The sequence below is a fragment of the Scleropages formosus genome, chromosome 5 (genome assembly GCF_900964775.1).
Source record: "Scleropages formosus chromosome 5, fSclFor1.1, whole genome shotgun sequence".
NCBI lineage: Eukaryota > Metazoa > Chordata > Actinopteri > Osteoglossiformes > Osteoglossidae > Scleropages > Scleropages formosus.
In genome coordinates this window covers 25,683,153-25,706,275 of record NC_041810.1, presented here as the reverse complement: position 1 = coordinate 25,706,275, position 23,123 = coordinate 25,683,153, and the positions used below count along the sequence as shown (strand labels likewise).

Sequence of the window (23,123 nt, the reverse complement as noted above, 5' to 3'; positions counted from 1 at the left end):
TGCACAGGAACCAGTGATTTACAGGAGCAGAGCTGCACAGGTTGGGCATTTTATTTGCTTGTACATAAACGTGTTAAATGTGCATTTTTGCGTGCTTTAAAAGGCAGTCATATGGCATCATTATGTCATTGCCGCGCAGAGAGAATATGATGAAATCTCCCGTCCACTCGCCCGAGGCTCTGCAGTAACTCGCACTGCTGCGCCCTCTAGCGGTCACACTGCGAACTGATCCCGAATGCCAACGGAGCGCAATGATCATTAGGAATCTCACGATGCTCCAGCGGCATAAACACAACAATTAGTGACAGTGATTGCTCGGACGATATTTTATGCAGAAATCTAGAGTGCCGAGAGAAGCGAAGACAATTAACGTCATGAGACGGTTATTTATTATTCATCCCTTTAACTCGTCGCTTTTAAATACTGAAGTGGGACCTCATGACTGTGCAGGTTCTAAAGGTTCGTTGAGAGCAGAAAAAAGTAATTCTTATGCTGAATAACACCAGCATCTATGCAATTTAAAATGATGGAGGCAGTAAATCAGATTATTAACCTGTTACGTAAGGTAAGCCTGCAGCCACTGAAAATGTTGCGTTTTGAAAGTGGCCACTAGGTGGCAGAATTATGACACAACAGAGAAAAAAAGTATATAATATATAGACATGTTATGTTATTCATTTTGTGTGTGTACATATTATACAGACAAAATGAATAACATAAATAGATGCTCAGAAAATTGAGGGTTCGGGTGGTACAAAACCCAGAATGTACCGGGGTCACCAGGATGAGACAGGAAATAAATGGTAGTTGTCAGATTTCAGTGTCTGAAATAATGCAACACGTGGACTGTTCAATTGCATACTTTGTTATAACTACATTAATTGTGACTATGCTAATTATTTTTTGTTTTTCTGGATTTTGGAGAACAGGTCAAAGCCTGTTTAGTGTCTCCCACCAGCTGTCATTGAGGACTGCAGGCGCGGCCCCGGTTGCGACAGGTGACTTTGAGGATGTGAATTGAAACACAGTTAATGTCCTGCTGTGCGGTGAATGAGCCAGTAAAAGGGTTGATCACACCGGAACACACCAAAGGGAGCGAGTTACTCAGAAGACGGTAAACATTACAAAACCGTACGCGAGGAGGAGCCCAGGAGCTGTAACGCCGCCTTTCCCCAGCCCCTTTATTTCCTCACTTGGATGACAGGCAGGAGGACACATGGTTCTTGTGTGACACACTCCGGCATCCAGCACCCCTTGAGGTGGGTGGTTCATCCAACATCGCAGCAAACTAGCCCCGAGGCAACCCCACCTACATTCAGGGTGAATTCACTGTCTGCAGTGCTCTGCCTCTGTCACCATGGCAACCCAAACAACATTGACCGCTTGCAGGGCAAATTTGAGCTGGAGCGTCCGGCCGCTGCGCCGCCCGTCACGTGGGAAGCGACAGAAAAGGGAGCAACTGCTTGAAATGCAGAAGGCGTGCAAACATTACCGCCACGCGGCACACACTCGTACCGCGACAACGCCCTTCGCATCCATCACCGATACCGTGGCCAAGGGAGAAGGTGTCTGAGGTGCAGCAGGGACATTGCGAGGGCATTCCACTTCTGGGAATCAACCAGCTCTGAGCGGGAATTTGTCCGCGTGTGGAGAATGTTCCTGTCTCTCGTCCTCATGAGTTTACACCTCAGAGAAAGTTCTAGAAAAGCAGCTCTGTGCTACTTTGCACTGAGAGAGCAGCTTTAAACACTGATATATCTGATAAAGAGTATATATATAAAATAAACAAGGAACAGACATTTGGGCTTCCCTATAATTCATTATGTATCGTACATTTGCATTTACCCTGGTATTTGCTGGAATAACACCTGCTCTTCTGATTTCATTCGGGTTTAAAGGGATTAATTTCACGAGAGGTGGTAAAAAATGGTGCACAGTAAAAAGGCATCTCCACTTCAGTCCACTGTTTGGTATTTTCCCCAAAGAGCTCTAGTTTCCTGAGGCCTGGTGTTGAGGTTCGCCCGTCCATCACCGTTTCCTCCACTGCTGCATCAGTGTAAAAAACACGGTATGGACAGCCCGGGAAAAGGGAAGATTGTAAGCGCAGCAAGACGGCTCCGGTTCTGTCGCACCATCATCCACGGAGCCTGGCTGACCTGAGCGATCCACCGGTTACAAAAACATCACGTTTCCCATGCATGAACAGTGCAAAGGTCAAGACCCACTTGAGCATTTATCTTATGGTTGCAGCTTAAACTGCATACAAGTGTAGTTAGTGGGGTAGTTATGTATTTTACTGCTTGTGTTCATCGTGATGCATTTCATCTTCGGTGTTTTAATACTTCATTTGTAATGAAGTTTGGAACAAAATAATAAGCATCGAGATGAAGACCAAGCAGCGCGTTATTGGAAAAGCATACAATATTGGAATTAGTGCTATAGTGCTACTCTGTGTCACGCCAGCGTCATCAGCCCAAGCGAGGGGACCTGCACCGAATCAAAGCGCGCGCGAGCGAGCACACGCACACACGCACACACACACACACACACACAGACTGAAGCCACTTGTCCCCAGTGGGGTCACGGCGAGCCGCAGCCTAACCCGCCAACACAGGGATGGAGGGGGACGGGACACACCCAGGATCGGACGCCAGTCCATTGCAAGGCACCCCGAGCGGGACTCGAACCCCGGACCTACTAGAGAGCAGGCACAGGCCAAACCCGCTGTACCACTGCGCCCCCTTGCGAATCAAAGCAGCAGGGTATAAAAGCACCACGTCGACTCACTGGATTGCGGAACCTTTTCGGGAGCACCGCTTCGACTACGCATCCACAGAGCATCCGCACACCTTCCCCATCCCTCTCGATCCTCAACGCCCCTTCGTTCCTGATCCCCCGGCTCCACGTCTTTGGTTCCAGACTCCGGCTTCGCCAAATCGACCTTGGCTCCCGTTTTGCCCCCGGAACGGTCACCCCTCGACTGACCCTCGCCTGCCCTACGACTACGATTCTGGTTTGCCCTTTTGCCGTTCTTCATTAAAAAGTTCACACCATTGGGTCCACCTATACCCCTCTGTCCCCCAGTCTCTTCCATGACACTCTGGCAATATCCGAAAGGCTCTTTTTTAAATCATTTGGAAAGCACAAGACAGACTAAGAGGGGAAGTAGAAGACAGAGGTTATGACTGTCTGGAATTGGCACTTATGGCAGCCAGGGACACACACACACACACACACACACACAGGTCCCATTCCATCCTGTATGAGTGCATGAATTATTCCTCTCAAAGGAATATAATCATGTGATTCAGTGTTTTAATGAGATATGATGCGCTATAAAACAAATGGCAGTAAACACACAAATTACCTTCATGTTGGACCAAAGGTCTCAGAGGGCAGAAATGCAGTCTTACACAGAGTGGCTCCAAAACTACAGTCGCCGTTTTTCGGACGGGATCTACGGAAGGTGAAATTCTAATTGGCCATTTGTCACGAAGCCTTCATTTTCACACACTCCTACCTCCAATGAACTGCTGTTTCAAGAGTGTGTTCTGTACACGGCTGTGCACACATTCCCTGACCTGCTCTGTACAGATGGCCTGGATGAGAAAGAACTGCGAGCAGCAGTTTTTGGGAAGGTTATCTCATCGTTGGTCGACGACAGGCCTCGCAGGACGCGATGTGTCCGTGAACAAACAGCTCTGCGAATGTGGTCAAAGGTGTTTTGCTCAGCTGGACATCCTCGTGAAAACCACGTGAAAGCATAAGTGAAGTAACTCAACGGCACTGATTTGTTGGAGCGTGGTGGACACATGCACTTTTCCGGATGCAGTTGCTCCACAGACATTATGTGGATATACTATTGACAGCAATATACTTATAGGGATTTTGAACACACAGAGACAACGTGTGAAGATGTTTGATGATGTTAATTTATATTATAGGAGAGGAAAACTGGCAGGTCGGACAACAGAGCAGAGAGGAAGCGAAATGGAATCGGAGTTCTTCAAATCCCAACAGGGAGAAAAATTTGACAAGTCCGTGGAGCTTTTATGGTGATTATTTGAATTAAATGGGGAAAAAAAATGAAAACGTAATACCGTGAAATATTCACAACAATAGGAACATTTTTCATTCCGTTGCACTTTAATGAAAATAAGTTAATTTTTGGGGCTCAGCCTCTTTGACGTACGTGGCCTCGGTTTTTCACAGGTCTATCAGTGCTGTCTCGAAGCTGTCACCTTTTGCGGATGCTGCACGACTTAAAATGCGAGAAAAAAGAAACCTCAAAGCACCAGCGTGGCATCCCCGACTCGCCCCGCTGGACGTGACACCGGACACGGAACGCAGAAAGACGCCCGGAAACCCCGCCCACACATCCACAATTAGCCCGCCCCTTCATTAATATGCAAATAACCGGCTCTTCAAATAGACGCTGACTCCACCCACCGATCACACTGCACCGGAGGAGCGCGGAGAGGGTTGGACGCGCAGCAGAAATACCGGCTTTTCCCCCATTGAACTTCGCGAGAAATTAACAGGTGAGAAAAAGATCGCTGATGAGGAAAACTGAAGTGCGGCGCATGTCGGTCTCATTGTGTTTTGAGGCATATTTTACTCGTTGGCTGCAAAAACGCCACGGTGAAAATAACCTACCTGGTAGGCTACCATCAATCGGCATCGCATCGTCGATCGAGCTGTATAAATAGATGTTTGGTTCCCTCGCCACACTTGGCCACGTTTCTGTACCATCCTGTCCCTTTTGGGACAAACACGGGGGAGGGAGGCGCGCGCATCGTGGCGGGGACGCGCTTTCCTGTCTACGTGATGCTGCGAGCAGGAAACATGGGAGCCGCAGTGATGGAGCGTGGCGTGACGATCGGGCATCATGGCGTGAGCCGCCCTTGCAGGGGGTGTCCGGTGGCTTCTCGCGGCCGAGTCGGCTACGAAATATGTATCGCCGCACTCAGTCACGGTCACGCTCGCCGCATCTCTTGTTAATGCGCCGCACCGGCGATCGCGTCGTGACACATAGAAAGTAACTTAAACTCGCCCTTCTGTCTTCACGGTTTTTCACTCACTTCGACAACGTTAGGGGTAGAAAAAGTGGTGGGGGGTGGGCACTGTGTTATACACGTACGCGCGCTTGCATACCGGAACCGCGCAGCTGCAGCTCCTCTATCCATCTGTTCTTCAGCACGACCTTGTAACCACCCCCGATGCCGGAAAGGTCACCTTCTGGCAGTACGATGGCCGCCTGGCCTGTCGCGGATGCGCGCATTGGTAGTTCCCGAGCGCGCTCCCGGGGCCCAGTTTACGCGCGGCGTGTTTTTCCGTCGGCGCAGCTCCGCGCGTGGTTCCCCGAAACGCTCGTTCTCCGTTTTCCGCAGACTCGTTCCGACCCACACACACACCGTCACCATGGATGGTCCATGGACATGGAATGGATTCGTATGAAATATTAATAACCGCACAAGTTGAATATTCAGACTTCTTGGCTTCATGCTTTGAAATGTTTCAATTTAACTTCGAAGTCCTATAAGTAATATCTGATATTAATTTTGTGTGCATACAGTTATTAGGATTTGTGGAGAAGGTTAGACCGGGTCGCACTGGATCAGGTGCCAGATGCTCTAGAACAGAACGCTGGCAGCAGATGTTGAGTTAAAAACAGATGTATTCAGAGATCCCAAAAGGGCCAAATCTACCAACTAGGCTAACGTTTCATAAGATGCTCTTGCTTTTCGATTTCCGCTGAAACATATGAACGCATGTCCGTTCCTTCATCGGGTCCCAGCGGTGGGCTGGAGGTGGACGGAGGGAGCAGCCGTCGCTTTTACCGTCGCTGGGTTCATCCTCAGCTGTTTGCGCAGGAAAATTTTTCGTGTAAAAGCGGAAGTGCGGAGGTGGGCTCGAGACACGTGCTGCATGGCGGCAGCGGCCTTCCTCAAAATCACTCTCAGATTTGCAGCCTATGAATGTGACACTGATTTGGTGGTCAGATTTATTTTTTTTTTTGGGGGGGGGGGGGGGGGGGGTTTATGCGTGTTGTACCTGCACTTTTTTCATGGAAGAACTTGAATAGACCACAGTGGAAAATTGTCCCAAGTGCCAGGGCAAAACAGTCAAGTATTTATCACCTTATAAAAGGCTTGACGTTGAACCGGTGCATGATGTCGCAGTTTAAATCGAAAGAGCTACAAGTGATCTGGTCGTAAATAGTTTTGGATCTGAATTACTTTATAACTCTTACTTGCTCCTCCTAAGCAACATCTCCACTGTCGTAAACCATGTAATCCTCTTAAAACTGGTTACGCTTCAGATGAATTGTCCCGTCTGCTGTAACTGAAAAGGGAGTCAAGAAGGGAGTTTTGTGTTTAACACGTTAACGTTGGTTGGAATGGTTGGTTAACGCTGATAGTCGATAGGGTTGCATTTTTTTCCCTCTCTTAAACTGGGAGGATTAAGTCGCCTTTCTTCATGATCTGCCGCTGTCCGTAAGCAAGGCTTTTCTACAACCTCGTTCAAAAGCAGATGCTCGGATCTGATCTGGGACCTGCTTGGACGCTTGCTGTACGTGGCGGTCTGAAGCATTCGGTCCCTTTCGGGCCTCGGCGGTTATGAATGGGTCGCGTTCCCGGGTCGCAGCTGATGCAATACCAGTGACCTCTGCTGGGGCCGATGATTTGCTGTGAAGGTGGGGGGGTGGAATACCATTCATTAAGAGACCAATGGCAGTGGAGGCGGTGGGGTGGGTGTTTCCAAGATGGTCCGGGATTCTTTTCCACCTCTGGGCACGGCCGCGAATTTGTGATGAGTAGGACACCCTCACGTGCTGCTTAACTTGTGGCGTAAGGATGACTCTGCACTTGAGCTGCAGCGAAACCAGTGGAACGCGTGTCCAGGAGGGGTAACGCTGCCCCGGCTTACGGCACAGTTCGCTTCCTGGCTGCATACCCACACCTACGCTAGAATGTGCCTCATAGCGCTGCTGCACAGGGACGGCGTAGTGAGTCATTGTGACTCATTCCCATAGGAGTGACTCACGGGGGGGGGTGTTCACACTGGCGTCTCGTTCTCTCTCTTTAGCTGATGAAGATGGCGAGCACACAGGAGAAGCTCATGGAACACGTGATGGAGGAGGAGCCCACTGGGTCCCGTAACAAAGTGACTGTGGTCGGTGTGGGCATGGTGGGCATGGCCTGCACTATCAGCATTCTGATGAAGGTAAGAAAAGGAGCGAGAAGATGGTGCTTCTGCGGGGGGGAGGGGCTGAATTCCGGGCCTTGTCACCTTTACCCTGGTAATGTTAACGAGCACGGCGAGCCTATGGTGTTCGGGCTGCTGAAAGTCTGGCTTTGATGCTAGAAGGGGGATCAGATGTGGATCTCTGCAGGGTTGGGTTTGAGCAGAGGGCTCAGGGGAGAAAGGGATCACTGAGGTGGAAATCTACCTTCACCTCACTGAAGTGAAAAGCTGGCTTAGAAAGATGAGAGCAGTAAGTCTGTTCAGGCCTGGGGCACATGGTCCAGTGAGCAGTGCGCCAGACCTGGAGGAGCAGCAGGAAAGACCTTTGTTCTACTGCATGAGACCATATGGAGTCAGACAGCTGTGAAGTGGGCAACAGAAATGTGGTATTTGAGACTGAAAGGCACCACAGTCAAATACCCCCTGCCAAGGGGGGTTAAACTCCTTTTATTATCCAGAGAGTTGTTTCAGAGCAGCTTAAAAGCTGAGATGGAGCACAGACCCATACACACCAAGGCCTTGGCTGAGTTTGATGCTCCTGACCCTACCGGTGGGGAACTCAGCGTTTGGTCAATAATTGATAGTTGCACCTGTCAGTGCTGACCCTTTGACCTCTTTGCGTACAGGAACTGGCCGATGAGATTGCTCTGGTTGATGTGATGGAGGACAAGCTGAAGGGTGAAACCATGGACTTGCAGCACGGAAGCCTCTTCCTGCGCACCCCCAAGATCGTGTGCGACAAAGGTGATGAGTGGGATTGGGTCCTGTAAAAAATTCTCCCCTAGTAGGCAATCAGTCCTGGGCCCAGATGGGTAAAAGCCTGTAGAGCAGATTGTGCTAAGAAAGCTGTATTGGAGCCATGCTCTCCTGCATTCCACATCTCCAGCAGCAGATACAGGATCAGTGGTGCATCATTTCAAAGCCAGGAGCCAAGAGTTGTGTCCCTTGGCTCATAAAGCTGAGCTGATGCTCATGTCTGCTGTCTCCATCAGACTACAGTGTGACAGCTAACTCCAAGGTGGTGGTGGTGACAGCCGGTGCTCGGCAGCAGGAGGGAGAGAGCCGACTCAACTTGGTCCAGCGCAACGTCAACATCTTCAAGTTCATCATCCCCAACATCGTCAAGTACAGCCCCAACTGCATTCTCCTCATTGTGTCCAACCCAGGTGAGCAGGAAGGGCTTCTCCTTGTTTTGATTACCTCCAGGACTGACCTAGTTCCTGGTTTGCTGAACCGCAAAGATCGGTGAAGTTGGACTTTTGTTGTGTGAGCTGTTGCCTTCCTCTGTGCAGTGGACATCCTGACCTATGTGGCTTGGAAGCTGAGTGGCTTCCCCAGGAACCGTATCATCGGCAGCGGCACCAACCTGGACTCTGCCCGCTTCCGCCACTTGATGGGCGAGCGCCTCAAGATCCATCCATCCAGCTGCCACGGCTGGGTCATCGGCGAACATGGCGACTCTAGTGGTGGGCACCATGCCGGTCTACCTGATTTCATTCCTCATCTCTCGGTTTATTTCCGTGCATATGATTGGATTATAGAAAGCCAACTAGACTACTTTCCGATTTGATGAGGAAACGATAGTCTCCTACGTAACCCTGCTCTGACAAATTTACTTCTGTTGCAATCAGAACAGCAAAGCAGTTCTTTGTTGCTCGGGGGTAAAACCTTTTCGTTAATGTATCTGGGTAGAGCAGATGAACACATTCATGAGAAATCATGATGTGTGGGTCCTTTGCAGTGCCCGTGTGGAGTGGGGTGAACGTAGCTGGAGTGAACCTCCAGACCCTCAATCCGGAGATGGGATCTGATAGTGACAAGGAGGACTGGAAGAGTGTGCACAAGATGGTGGTGGACAGGTGAGTTGCAAATAATGGCGGGGCTCTTCTCGGCATTGGCTGTAAAGTGGCGATGGCATAGACCAACACCACATCCTTGGGTTTTTCTCAGAGACTGCTCTTTGGAAGGATTAGTGGCTCAGAGGGAGTGGTGGCTTCTTTTAGAGAATAACCATGATGGGTGCAAGCTGAAACAACATGATTCAAGAGCATAAGTTGGACATGGAATAGTCCAGCTGCTGTACAGCAAAGGGCTACACCTGAAATACGTTGGGTGTTTGATTTATGTCCCGGTAATGTCCTTGTAGACGCTTATCAGAGCTGTCGTAAACCTGTATCTTGACACTGACTCACATCGACTCAATGTTTCTGCATCCCAGTGCCTACGAGGTCATTAAACTGAAAGGCTACACCTCCTGGGCGATCGGGCTGTCTGTAGCTGACCTGGTAGAGACCATGATGAAGAACCTGTGCAAGGTGCACCCAGTGTCCACCCTGGTCCAGGTGAGTATCTGCCCAGATCAGGTTCTTTCATGTTGAAGGACTGCATCCCCACAGCAACACTCATTATTAGCACAGCAATGATTTAAACATTATTTCCTGGTACAGCTAGTCATGTAGTTGGAGCAGCTGCCTTTGGACCTGAAGGTAACGGGTTCAAATCCCACCTCCAGCTGTTGTACCCTAGAGCAAAATACTTACCCTAAAACTGCTCCAGTAAAAATTAGCCAGCCTTATGAATGAGTAACTGCAAGTTGCTTTGGAGAAAAGCATCAGCTAAACAAGTAAATGTTTCTTATGCTGATCTAGTCTCAACTTTGTGTTCTCTTTGTAATCAAGCCACATTTTTCCAGAACAGTGGTTGATTTATAAGTGGCTGTGACATGGCACTTATAAATGATTCCAAAAAGGAATGGTTTGATTCACTTTATGGATGATGTGCAGAAACTAGATATGTGCCCTTCCTCCTGTTCCTCCAGGGCATGCATGGCGTGAAGGATGAAGTGTTCCTCAGCCTGCCATGTGTGCTGGGTAACTGTGGCCTCACCAATGTGGTGCACATGACCCTGCAGCCAGCAGAGGAGAAGCAGCTGGTGAAGAGTGCAGAGACCCTCTGGGGTGTCCAAAAGGAGCTGACCTTGTAAAGAGGTCAGAAGCCCCCAAATGCCCCCATCCCATCCCATCCCCTAGCCCCATGAGAGGATGCACAGTGAAAAGCCATGGCTTTAATGGTGTCTCCACTTACCCAAACCTTGAACCGACACCACACGCCATATAACATCCAGTAGACCTTAATCCACAGCACTGGGTGGAACAGGATGTGTTCTGTAGATCTCAAGGCCCTTGTAAAGTGAATTGTGTGTGTGTGTGTGTGTATACCTCTGTCTTTGCGACACTCCTTGTAGAAAATTAATATTTAAACACGAGACTAAGGCGACTCTGGAAGCTGCATCATTCCTGTTGTCTTTCTGGGTTTCAGTTCAGTCATTCCAAAACTCAATAGGACCTCAATTACAGTATGTTAAGACATTGTCAGTGGATGTAAATCTAAGCCTTTACTTTTGTACAGGAAGCTAACAAGGTGTGCTGTAAGTGTTTCACTGCCTTTCAGAAGAGCTGTTACACAAGATCATTTTCTGAAAGTATTACTCAATGGCATAGTGTGTATAGTCAGGACCAGGTGCAATAGTACAGTGATTTAAACTCACTTGGGTTGCTCTACCATTCAAATGTCAAGTGGGGGTTCCAGCACTCCCCAGGTTGTGTAGGGTGATTACCTGTACCATGGTAATGATACCTTGGCTGTTAGCAGTTCTGTCCATCACTTGTGGTGAAGGACAGTACACCAGCAAATGGCTGTGCGGTGGACACTTCTGTTTTCAGGGGTACAAGTAAAGGAACTATAGGTTGTGTTCAGGCAGCTTTGTGTTCTTGTTTGCTCTGTCACCACAATAAACTTCCAGGTTAATCATGCTCTTGGCTCTTGTTTTTCCTGTTCAAATTATAAAATCAACTCAGTAGGCAAGAGGCTTATGTTTTAATTACTTCCTGTACAGTAAAACACTACACTAAGATACATTGACTGCTTGCTTTTCCATTTAAACCCATAAGTAAAATAAACATTTTCTTCCCTAAATCTACCAAGAGAAACCTGTGAAGCACACAGGCTTCCTTAAAGAACAGGAGCTTAAGGGGGGGTTTGTTTGCATTTATCAACCAATATTAACAGAAAAATTGGTAACAAATATGCTTTAACAACCCCAGCAGCTCTAGCTGAACAACTTCTCTATCCCAACTTTCTACATTTCCTTCAAGGCATATTAAATCTACATGTTACTGTAAATGATCTATTCACTGGAACTTCAGATTCTTTTCACCCAGTTCCCAAATGCTAAGCACTATTTTCCAAGTCAGGCTGAAACACACTGAAAGGCTGTTAAACCAGATGAAGAGTAAAAAATACTCTTCCCACCAGCTGCATATTAACATTTCCATGATTTTTAGAATATGCAACAAGTGTATAAGACACCAGATTCTAGTGATACATGCAGAAGGAAACTAAATAGGTTAAGTGACAAGTCAGCAACCCCTAAATCCTGGTCTGAAAAGAATAGACAAACAGTAACTGAACACAGAAACTAAACAAAACAGGCCCTGAATCCTCCCAAGACCCAGCTATTAGGTTTTGTGCACTGAAGAGGACATTTAAGTGTTATCTACCAACCTGCACACGACACCATTCTAACTCCTGTTTGTATGATACAGGTCTGGGATTGGGCTTGGAGAATTTCCTAGAAAAACTAGAAATAAATGCAAAACCCTTTCCTGCTGGGTCTGAGGAGGATATGAAAAGGACTTGCTTTACTTACTTGAGGGGCATCATTAAAAGTGCAACAACAGGATCTGAACAGCAGGACTCCACCGTGTTAATATCAGACATCTATCCAACCTCATTATCCCATCCAATCACCTCCATTACATTGGCACTAGTGCATCAGCATGGACCCAGATGGCGCTAGGAGTCACTCCACAATACAGGTACTGTAATGGGAGGTGTCCTGCAGCTGCTGGAGAGCTCACATCCGGATGAGCTATCAGATGAGCCTCCTGTGTTATGTCCTTGAATTGCTCACGGCACATTTTACAGCCTGTGACTAACTGAAGCACTATCAGTCAGATAAGGCTCAACAGGATGCGGAACTAATGCTTAATGCAAACAGAGGGAAGAAATACGATGACGCTGGCAGCCAGAAACAGACACATTCTTTAGGCAGCTTTCCTTTGCTTCCAAATATTGCAAACCTTCTTCACACAAACATGCAAAGTGATAGACAGAATGTCAGGCAGGTAGACTTGAGACCTCATGAGGTGGAGAGCATGCGTTGAGATCTACTGTCAGCGGTCAGTAGAGAGAATTGCCATTTTGCTGCGGACACTGACTGAAGACACTGGCCACAGTCTTAAGCTCCTATGGGTTTGGGAATAAACTACATGGAAAAGATGGCTCTGTCCCACAGAGGCCTCACGCTGGGGTCACTTGGCTCAGTAGAGGTCACTGAGCCCAGCGGTCTTTCGGGCTTTCTGCATCAGCGCTCGCAGCTGAAACTGTTTTCGGGACAGGAGACGCACATGCTGCCAAAAGAGCAAGAGGAATGAGCTTGTTAACACCTTTGAATTCTGATGTGAAGATAAAGTTTGCCTTTGTCAATAGTATCTCCAGATCTCATCCATTACAGAACCATTGCTTTTATAAAACACAACTAGTACAGATTTCTTACATTCACATTGGATTCAGAAGAACGGATAGCTGGGAATGTAAGGAAGAGAGTAATTTGTGGACTTGAAAGTATGTGTCTGACTATGTCTTATAGAATCATGAGTAAACAGCAAAAGGGCACTGAGCGAAGCCAAGAAAAAATACTAAAACTTAAACCCCAAGGTATCCATGTATGAAAACACAAAACTCCTCTTCATAGGGTAAGAACACTTAAAACAATGTTTCATACATGAGATTTCTAAAGTTAACATTTTGTATTTTCTGACATTTTTAAGGTATGTCAGATGAAAGCATGTAATAGGAAGGGAAAGAACAGAAGCAAGTTGAAAAGGTGTCAAGTGGCTAAAAAGGATGACAAGATGTACAAGAGCCAGCTCACCTTCAAAAAAACCTCAAGGTCAATGACTCCACGGCGGAGAGCTTCCCCCAGGTAGAAGATGGTGTCCTCGATGGCATTTTCCTCAGCGTACAGGTTCAGGATCTGCTTGTAGAGGGGAGCCGTGGGGACAATGACATCATCAATGTCATTGTTCTCTGACTGGCTCTCCATCTTTTCAAGGGCAGCACTGAGCTCCTCATCCTTCCGCTTCAGGAGCTCAATGTTCCTGTCCACCTCCGCCTGACACAAAGAACAAGAGTAAGGATGACAGAGTAAGGACTGGGGGAGAAAACAAGGAAGTTGAGAATACCAACACTACTACGACATCATTCTCATTGCTGTTGGCATTAATATCGGTATTTATGCAATACATTCTACAGTGCAGATGGAGGAGATTTCTGAAAACTACTTACCACTTCCTGGTCCAAGCGGGAGATCATCTCCTCCAGCTTTTGGTGACCTTTCTTCAGATCTTCCTCAGTCCTCTTTAGAGCATCCAGCTCGGCCTGGGCCCGGTCCATCTCCTCCTTCATTCTCCAGCGTAGCTTGTCACTCACAGCTGAGATGAGCGATGCGCGGATGGTGTCCTCCCCGATGGTGGCATCGCGGCTAGGGCCTAAGGTCAGAGTTCAGAAAGACCTCCTTTGACTGGTACTCATGGATCCATAAAGGACCCACTGTTTGTAGGCAGACAGTCAATATATTGATTCAGTGAGATTTTTTCTATACTAAACACATTTGTAATAATTTACCCATTTATACATTGTTCCATTTAGCACTACCTATAAAGCCAATTTATAATCATTTTTGGAGGTTTCTGATATACATCCATCCACCTATTTTCAATAACTACTTGTCCAATGCAGGGTCATCATGATTCAGAGCCTATGTTCGAAGTACACAGCGTATGGCACAGTACACCCTGGATGGGATGGCAGTCCACCATATACTCACACACAGTGCGATTAAAAGTGACCAGTACATCCGAAATGTGTCTTTTGAATCTAGGAAACCAGAGCTGTTGGTCTAGAATTTAAACTTTTTGGCAGACTTTCACACTTGTGCCAAAATACAGGACAAATAACCTAATTTGGAATCTTGCAACATATATTTCTGACAAGCAAACAAGGAGTTAAAGCAGCAAAGAAAGCAGAGGTTCACATTAGCCACAAAGCAAGAGACGTTCAAACAGGAAGACTGAAAGGTAATTTCTCAGGGAAGATACGCTTCCGCTCTGCTCAATGTGGAGTGCAAGAACAATGAGAACCAGGTCTCCAAGGTTCTGTGAGTCCTGGGCTAAGAAGGCTGGCTGCACAGAAGCTCCTGAAGAGCAGAGGCAGCAGGGGTGAGGCCATCGGTGGGAATGTCAGGTTTAAGCCGTGCTGCACAGCTCAGGCTCCCCTAGGAATTGCACCCCCACTGGCCTAAATTTAGAGGCACAAGAGCATAGCAAACAGGTCTGTGCTTCTCCAAAGTGAACACACCCCTGGTAATGGGTTCTACCACCCAGGCTCTGGTCACCAGGGTGACCTTCCCAGCCCTCTGTTTCACAGACAATGAAGGGTAAGTTTGGCACAAAACCAAGCAATAACCTCACAGTGTAATGTTGAGAATAGTTTAAAACAGCACAGTGACATCACAGAACTCTACGGGCCATAACAACAAAGATACAAGGATTATATTTATGTAGTTATTCAAACATACACATTTTTGTGCATAATTTTCAATAAGGGAAATATCGCCTTGACAAATTAAGGTAATTTATTATGTTTTCACTACAATATTATGCACTTGACTACAGACCTGTCACCTTAACGTCTGTGGTCATGAAGTCATTTGAAAGACTGGTGTTGGCCTACCTGAAGGACATTACTGGACCCCCTGCAGTTTACTTATCGAGCAAACGGGTCTGCGGATGATGCAGTCAACATGGGACTGCACTACATCCTGCAACATCTGGACAAACCAGGGACTTATGTGAGGATCCTGTTCGTGGACTTCAGCTCGGCCTTCGACACCATCATCCCACACCTCCTCCTGTCCAAATTAACCCAACTCTCTGTGCCCACCTCCATCTGTCGGTGGACCACCAACTTCCTGACGGACAGGCAGCAGCTAGTGAGGCTGGGAAAATTCTCATCCAAGACTCGCACGGTCAGTACTGGTGCCCCCCAGTGATGTGTGCTCTCCCCACTGCTCTTCTCCCTGTACACCAACGACCGCGCCGCAAAAGACCCGTCTGTCAAGCTCCTGAAGTTCGCAGACGGCACCACGCTCGTCGGCCTCATCCGGGATGGCGACGAGTCTGCTTACAGACGTGAGTTTAAAGAGCTGGCTGTCTGGTGCAGTCATAACAACCTGGACCTGAACACGCTCATAACGGTGAAGATGATTGTGGACCTTAGGAGAAACACCCCAGCATTATCCCCACTCACCATCATGAACAGCACTGTGGCAACAGTGGAGTCATTCAGGTTCCTGGGCACCACCATCTCACAGGACCTGAAGTGGGAGCCCCACATAGACTCCATTGTGAAGAAGGCCCAGCAGAGGTTGTATTTCCTTTGCCAGCTGAGGTAGTTCAATCTGCCACAGAGGCTGCTGATGCAATTCTACTCTGCAGTCATCCAGTCTGTTCTCTGCACCTCTATAACTGTCTGGTTCGGCTCAGCTACGAAGTCAGACATCAGAAGACTACAGCGGATAGTTCGGACTGCTGGAAGAATCATCGGCACATCCCCCCCCAGCTCTCCAAGAACTGCACTCGTCCAGAGTCAGTAAAAGGGCTGGCAAAATCATTCTAGACCCCTCACATCCAGGCCACTTCCTCTTCGAACTTTTGCCATCTGGCCGGCGCTACAGGGCACCGAGCACCAGGACAGCCAGGCACAGGAAAAGTTTCTTTCCTCAGGCCATCTGCCTCATGAACAGCTAAATGCCCCCTAGGGAGTAAACAGGTGCAATAAACAACGCTAGTTATATTTATTTTTCACATCATATCTCTTATTTACTTTCCCTTGCATTGTATATAACATACCTGTACAAACATATAATGGCTAGCGTCTATTTTGTATATTGTGCACTTTATACTCTATATATTTTTTTAAATCTTTTATTAGCCCACTCTACTTTTATTATCTGTGTCTTGTCACTGTCATTCTGTCTGTTCTGTGGAAGGTCCTGTCACCAAGACGAATTCCTTGTATGTGTAAACATACTTTGCAATAAAGCTCACTCACTCGTTCGCTCGCTAGCTATACTCTTCGCTGTAGGATCAGGATGACAACCTGGGTGATTTAGCACTGGAGATGCACAGCTGCAGTTTGCCAACGATGCAAAAGGACAACTACCAGCACGTTACTGGGCAACTTACCCACAGTGGTGACAGGAGGCTGCGCAGGGTAATGGCCTGGCCCAGCAGCACCAGGGTATGAGTTACCACTCGGATATGGATATCCTGGGTATCCACTTGAAGGAAACCATATTACATAACACAACAGTCACTTAGGCACTTCAACATGTTTTCAATTATTCTCAACTTTCCTTCAGTAAATCCTGAAAGTTCAATTATTTAAATGATCCATGGCTCTAGGTAACAATTAATATATAACAAAACAACACCAATGTTTCCGTCACAGACTCTGGAAACAGAATAAGTCTGGCATCTTTCTCTTCTACATTCAGATGCATTAGTAAGGGACTGTTGACCTTCCAAATGCCTTACCTTGGATTGGGAGGGTGAGTGGGTCCATATGAAGACACTGTTGGCATTGTGGGCATGTAGGAAGCTGAAGAGAGCAAAAGCATAAAATGCTCAGTGTGAATTCGTAAAACACTAAACAAAAATATACTTCCCATTTAAATGGGGGCAGCTTATAGCATAGTGATTAGAGCCCCTGAAGATCTCCGGTTCAATTCCCACCAACTGCCGTAGTACTACTGAAAAGGTTCTTACCCCGAATGGCTTTGTTAAAATTACCTAGCTGTACCAACAAGTAGCTTAACACTAATTAGTGCTGGATAAAATTGTCTGCTAAATTAATGAAATCATGTTCATACAAATTGTTTCACCTAACAAGACATTAAAAAAAAAACAATAGAAAGCATAAAATGAAAACCGCAATTACTGGTGACATCTAGTCTCTGATAGAGGTACTGCACAAGAGTAATCGGGACTTTCATTTATCCATTTCCCTATGGGGACAATCCAAGCAAACCTGAATGGCAAGACTGGTACCACTAAGAGCCTTTTACATCAGGGATTTTCAGTATGGGGTTCATGCATGGATTCCAACAGGTTGCTGAAGAATAGGTTTGCTTTGAAAACACTCAACAACATCAAATAAAATAGTTAAACCTAAAATATTATTAGGCTATTACTTTCTCTGTTAATCTGTGTGAAGACAACTAAACGGCAGTTTGATAAACTGAGTGCAACATTTTTCTCCAAATTTATTTACTTTCATCATTCTTAAGAAGGTCCAGGCTATAAGAAGGTTAAGAGTCCCTGACATTTTATTCCACATTTGAACAGTATTGCTATGGACTGCGAGACGAGATGTGATGACTGAAAGAACCCATGTGCACACACAAAACAAATAACGTAATGACATATCTCAGCTTTTCACCAAAAGGTTCTTTCCTGGATCTGGTCAAGACGGATAACGCACGAGTACTTTCACAGACTTTACATGGCTGTGTTTTTGGTACCAAAAGAGGCACAGAGAAAAAAAAAAAAAAAAAAAAAAAAAAAAAATTAAAATCCAAGAATATCATGGATAAAGGACCACAGCTGTTTCTGCAACTTAATACTAAGGTCCCAACTCTCTTCTCATACTGCGTCAACCACATATGAGAGGCAGACAAGTCAAAATGGTCTACTCACGGTTCGGGGGGCCGGCAGGCTGGAATGGCTGGTAAGGAGTCTGTGTGGTCGGCCGAGAAAACACAGGTGGCTCTTCCCCAAAGACCACGATCATGACCTGGATCAGACCAAATAGGTCCGACTGGGGCTATGAGAGAGAAAACACAGAACTGTCGTCTAAACTCAAGACACTGGGTCTAAAAGACCATATGAGATTCTTTTGGAAAATGTTTAAACTCTCTGGTGGAACCGAAAGACAAAGGGAAGTGAGCACTGTCACACTTTAGGCCACAGAAACCACCACTGAGACAAAGCTCATGGTTAGCGAGATACACGACTCAGAGGTTTGGCTGTTGCTCGGGAGCCAACGCACATATTAAAAATGATGTTTGGGTGAGTGACCCATTGTACGTAGTGTATCTAGCAGTGTAAGTCACCTTGGTGAATAAGGTGTGTGAGCTGATAACACTACATAAAGGTCATTGGAAGCCGCTTTGGAGAAAAGTGTCTGCTAAATAAAATGTAAAAACAGTTAATCTGGCATAAAACTTCATTTCAGACACTCAAGAGTATGATCCGTGTGCCTGGGTATCTTCTGCACTGTTGGAAACAAAAGCATTACGAAGCTAGACGAGAAACATGCTAAATCACTGCCCCTATGCGTTAACCATAGTAAATGCCTCAATTCCTAGCTAAACCATATCTACAACATTGCGACACTTTTGAAATACTTGTAAGAAACGAACATTTGAGTAATACAAAACATTTACAAACCTTAAAAAAAAAACAAGCAATAACTGAGGCAGACCTCTGGTAGCAGGACACTGAAGCCTGGTTACTCACATGTTTCCACTCATGCAGGTAGGGCAGGTAGATCTTGCCGTTGGCATCTATGTGCTTCCCTGTCTTGATCATCATGGTACTGGTGGGCTTTACAAAACAGATGGGGGGGTTGTAGGGGTATGTGTCCAGCAGCCACAGGCAAACAGGAATATTATACACATTTCCTACAGAGGACAAGAAGAAATCAATCAAGACCATTTAAATTAATGATATAAATCTGTTATGTAAAAAAAAAAATAAATAAAACCATCAGATCAAGAAAATAAATGGATATGTAGCAAATATAATCACATGATGAGTATTAATGTATTTTTCATAAAACGCATTATTCCTACCTCTGTAGCTGACAGGCACAGTTCCTGTCAGACTCATCAAGTCCCTGGTGGAGCCATCATTAAACACTGTGGATACAACATATTTAAAGTATTTACTACTGTATAACATAGTACCTGATTTAAAAAATGGTTTCATATTCAATCCGTCAACATAATCAGAGATGTGGTAATCAGGAGCCAGTTAGGGGAATCTTGGAGCAGGATACACTTAAGAAGTTGAAGTCTATTGCCAAGCATTTTTGCTCCCTGTTTTTTTTTTTTTTTCTATCACACATTTAGGGGGACTTGGGAATCACAAATCCATGGAAAAAACACATTTTTGAATAGCAAAAGGAGACAGATCCACAAACAAACATGCAATACTGAACTAGCGCAGTCACAACTATAGAGTACTCCGACAACACATTAATATTTATTCATTTATCTGACACCTTTCTCAAAAATGACTTACAAAATTAAGTTTATACACTGAACTACTTACACAAGGATTTACCCATATACACATCTAGGTAATTATTACTGTATCAACTCAGGATAAGTACCGTGATCATGGGTACTAAGGTGGAATTGAGGGTTTGAACCCAGGTCCTTAAATTACAAGGCAACAGCTGTAATCGCTACACCACCTGCTGCCCCAATACTTTTACACACTGATCCACTGAACTGCTTGAATATCCACATTATGATAAATATTAAAGGATAATTTTTTTTCCTCAAAGAATCATCATCATTCATCCTTCTTTCACATTATAATGCACTGTAAACATCCTTTTATAGTACTGTTTTCTTCTCCTGTACCAAAGCCTTTTACACTGTCTTCTCATCAAAAGAAATTGTCTTTTATAAATTACTCTCATTGCTCTGCTGTCATTCTACTATTCTTCCCAAAATGTTTGTATCTGTTTTTGTTAAATTAGCAGACACTTCTATCCAAAGTGACATGCAACTGTAACAAAACAACAAATTAAGTTCTTTAAGCACAGGATTATTAGCACACAACTTGTTTGTCTGATACCACCACGTTGCTAGTTCACATCGGTGACAATGAAGCAAAAAAATACACAGATAATCATAGCAGATGGTGTTGGACTCATATAAATATATATAGTCTGAAAGACATGGGTCTGACACCCTTCCTGAATGCTGGGGGGGATTCAGCAGCTCTGAGGCACAGATGCAGTTGATTCCACCATACCCACACCAAGACTGAGAACCTATAGACTTTTGATTTTGGACGCCTTTTGAGGAGGGACAAGAAACCCTCCAGAGAATGAAACAGGGAAGATGTAGGCAGCGATCAGGTCCTGTAGGTGGCACAGATCTTGTCGGCCGCACTACAAGGTACTAACCATTAATTACGACAGTAGGAATACTCTGTATTAACAGATATTTGAACGAAATGTATCAATAATAATAAAAATAATCGGTCAGTACTCACCATAAGCGTCCATGACTGGTTTCAGGTCCTTGTAATGTGAGATTACGTTGACGATCTCCCGTACGGTCAGGTCTCTGTACTTGTACTGCTGCTCAAAAGAAACGTGATAAAACGGTAACAGTAACAAGGCCACATGGATGTGGAAAAATGATAATGGCTAATCTGTTAGCTACACGGAGTACGGACGCTACACGTTAGGATTTAGCTTCTTGACTCTAGTACTAGTACTACTAGTAAAACACGTATCACATTTGTGTGACAGTAATAACAAACAACTGATGGTGTGTAAGCTACACACAAATACACAAGCCATCTTCGATTCGGGCCTCACAGTCTGTCAGACTCAGAAGCTCTGACGATGTTCGGACGAAACCCTCCTCACCTTGGACAGCATTTTCTTGAGCGCCCCTTCGTTGACAACCGCCATGATGAGAGCAGAGAAACTCCGAAAGAACTTGTATTTCTTTTTCAGGGATAAATTTTACTTCCGCTGCTCTTAATCCGTCGTCGGGACAAGTTAACTCCCCGGCGAAGAACAAGAAGAACGAAGAAGAAAAGAAGCAAGAAGCAGGCAAGCAACTGGCACGGGAATCGATCGGAATGCGGCAGCACCGTTTTATCTTCTCTTTTATCTGCTCTTTGGTATAGTTCCTACCAGTATACGCTTGTATCACTCAGTTGATTACAAAATATTGATTATTTGACAGTCTCTCCGTCTGTACTTTGCTGGTAAGAATATAAGAACTGTGTTCCTGAATTAACATAAACACTTCCGGTATTCCCTCGCACCCGCTTCCGGTAACATGACCGTGACGTCAAAGCCGCCCCTTTAATGTTAATAATGGACTTGTTCAGGAAAACGTGAAACCACTTCCGGAAATATGACCCAACGCGGAAGAACCGCCCTATTACGCTTTTTTTTTCATTAACGCAGCACAATAATACAAAAGACAACAGCAAGGAAGAGAAATACAGATTACAGTTTACATGAAAACGTTGAAAGATTTACAGTTGTCTTTTATTAGAGGAGCTTACTGTTGTTAGACATTTGATTCGAGAACGCTAACGTCAGGTTTCTTATTGCATAATTTGCATCATCATGTGGACATGAAATTTGGGTAACAAATAAAATTAGACTTATTTTTGACTTAAAGTTAGACTTACAGACTGATTAAATAAATTTGTGTGTTCATCTTCTTCTTCTTGCAGCAGTAAATGAAACCAAAGCAACAGCTAATTCTCCCACATCTGTGTGACAATTTGCGATGACGCGTATTTTACATTTGAGGAAATGTTACAGTTACAGTATGAGCACAGCTACAATAAGTGCGGAAAAGCTTCAGATTGGCCTTCGCAGAACACGCAGCTTGTATACATTTCTTTCGTTGAATTTTTGAACAATGACTTGCTGGGTAAATTCCGTGGATCATCTTAAATGAGACCTGCTGTTTAACCTTATTTTTATAAGCAGATACTTCGGTGGTAACAACCCCATTTTTCTCAAGCGCACAGGTCTGTTCCAATGAGACGACGCAGGGGTAGAAGTTACGTTTTGTAGAAATAATCCCCGAATGGCTTTGTTGTTGTTTTTTAAGTTTAGAGATAAACTGTAATTTAACAATTACAATAACAATTACAACATTTTATTTTAACATTAATGACAGTGAAGAATTCCCTGGTTATGGGAAGCTTTAAAATAATCAATGACTTCCTCGGAAATTGGATAACTGAGCCACCGATATAACGTTGTCATCAAACCAATGTTTACAGAATAAACACTTCTTTTTATATCATATCTCTATAATTCCATATAATATTAAATATGTGTGCGAGGAAAAGGAAGTGTCCTGCTGCTCTGAAAACTACTTCCGGTAACGTGACCCTGACGTCAGCATCCGCCTTGGGTGCCGTTGTGTTATGTTATGTACATGGCCGCTGGGGGTGTTGTAACTGTTTCAGTGCCTTGCGGCAGAATGTCGAATAGCATAGAGAAACCAATTCGGGAGCAATCAATCACAGTTAACTCATTATCACAAAATGGCTTACAGTTTTGACTCATTAACAAGTTTTTTCTTTTACTGTAATAATACTTTTTTTTTTTCCCCTCCAGTAATAAGCACCTTGGTTAAGGACACTTCATTATAGTGTGGAGCAGGACTTGAACTAGCAACCTTTAAGCTACAAGTTCATGTCCTTAATCACCACATCACCTGCTGTCCTGTAGCATGCTGCAGCGTGCAGACTCTTCATCCTCGGCACCCCATTGATGCACTGCTAAATGTTCTTTAGCTGTACCTCGCCCTAACTCATATCCCATACCAGTGGCTCCACTTTTTCAACCCATAAACACAAATATCCTCAGTCATTCCACTTAGAAGTGGCCCTTCTTTCAGGCTAGTA

General features: G+C 45.3%; 2 protein-coding genes across 2 annotated transcripts; one reads left to right on the top strand and one right to left on the bottom strand.

Moving 5' to 3' along the window:
- The first annotated feature begins 4,465 nt into the window (after positions 1-4,465).
- On the top strand, positions 4,466-11,058 carry ldha (lactate dehydrogenase A4). The gene is made up of 8 exons (XM_018765579.2): positions 4,466-4,541; positions 7,090-7,227; positions 7,875-7,992; positions 8,241-8,414; positions 8,541-8,714; positions 8,990-9,107; positions 9,467-9,590; positions 10,067-11,058. The coding sequence occupies exons 2-8, from the start codon at positions 7,093-7,095 to the stop codon at positions 10,229-10,231; spliced, it is 1,008 nt and encodes a 335-aa protein (XP_018621095.1). The 5' UTR covers positions 4,466-4,541; positions 7,090-7,092; the 3' UTR covers positions 10,232-11,058.
- Positions 11,059-11,109: 51 nt separating this feature from the next.
- Positions 11,110-21,841, bottom strand: tsg101a (tumor susceptibility 101a). The gene is made up of 10 exons (XM_018765578.2): positions 21,106-21,841; positions 20,724-20,811; positions 19,286-19,351; positions 18,951-19,114; positions 18,129-18,255; positions 16,968-17,031; positions 16,617-16,711; positions 13,657-13,859; positions 13,244-13,483; positions 11,110-12,719 (listed from the first exon to the last, which is right to left on the bottom strand). The coding sequence occupies exons 1-10, from the start codon at positions 21,148-21,150 to the stop codon at positions 12,630-12,632; spliced, it is 1,182 nt and encodes a 393-aa protein (XP_018621094.1). The 5' UTR covers positions 21,151-21,841; the 3' UTR covers positions 11,110-12,629.
- Positions 21,842-23,123: the final 1,282 nt, after the last annotated feature.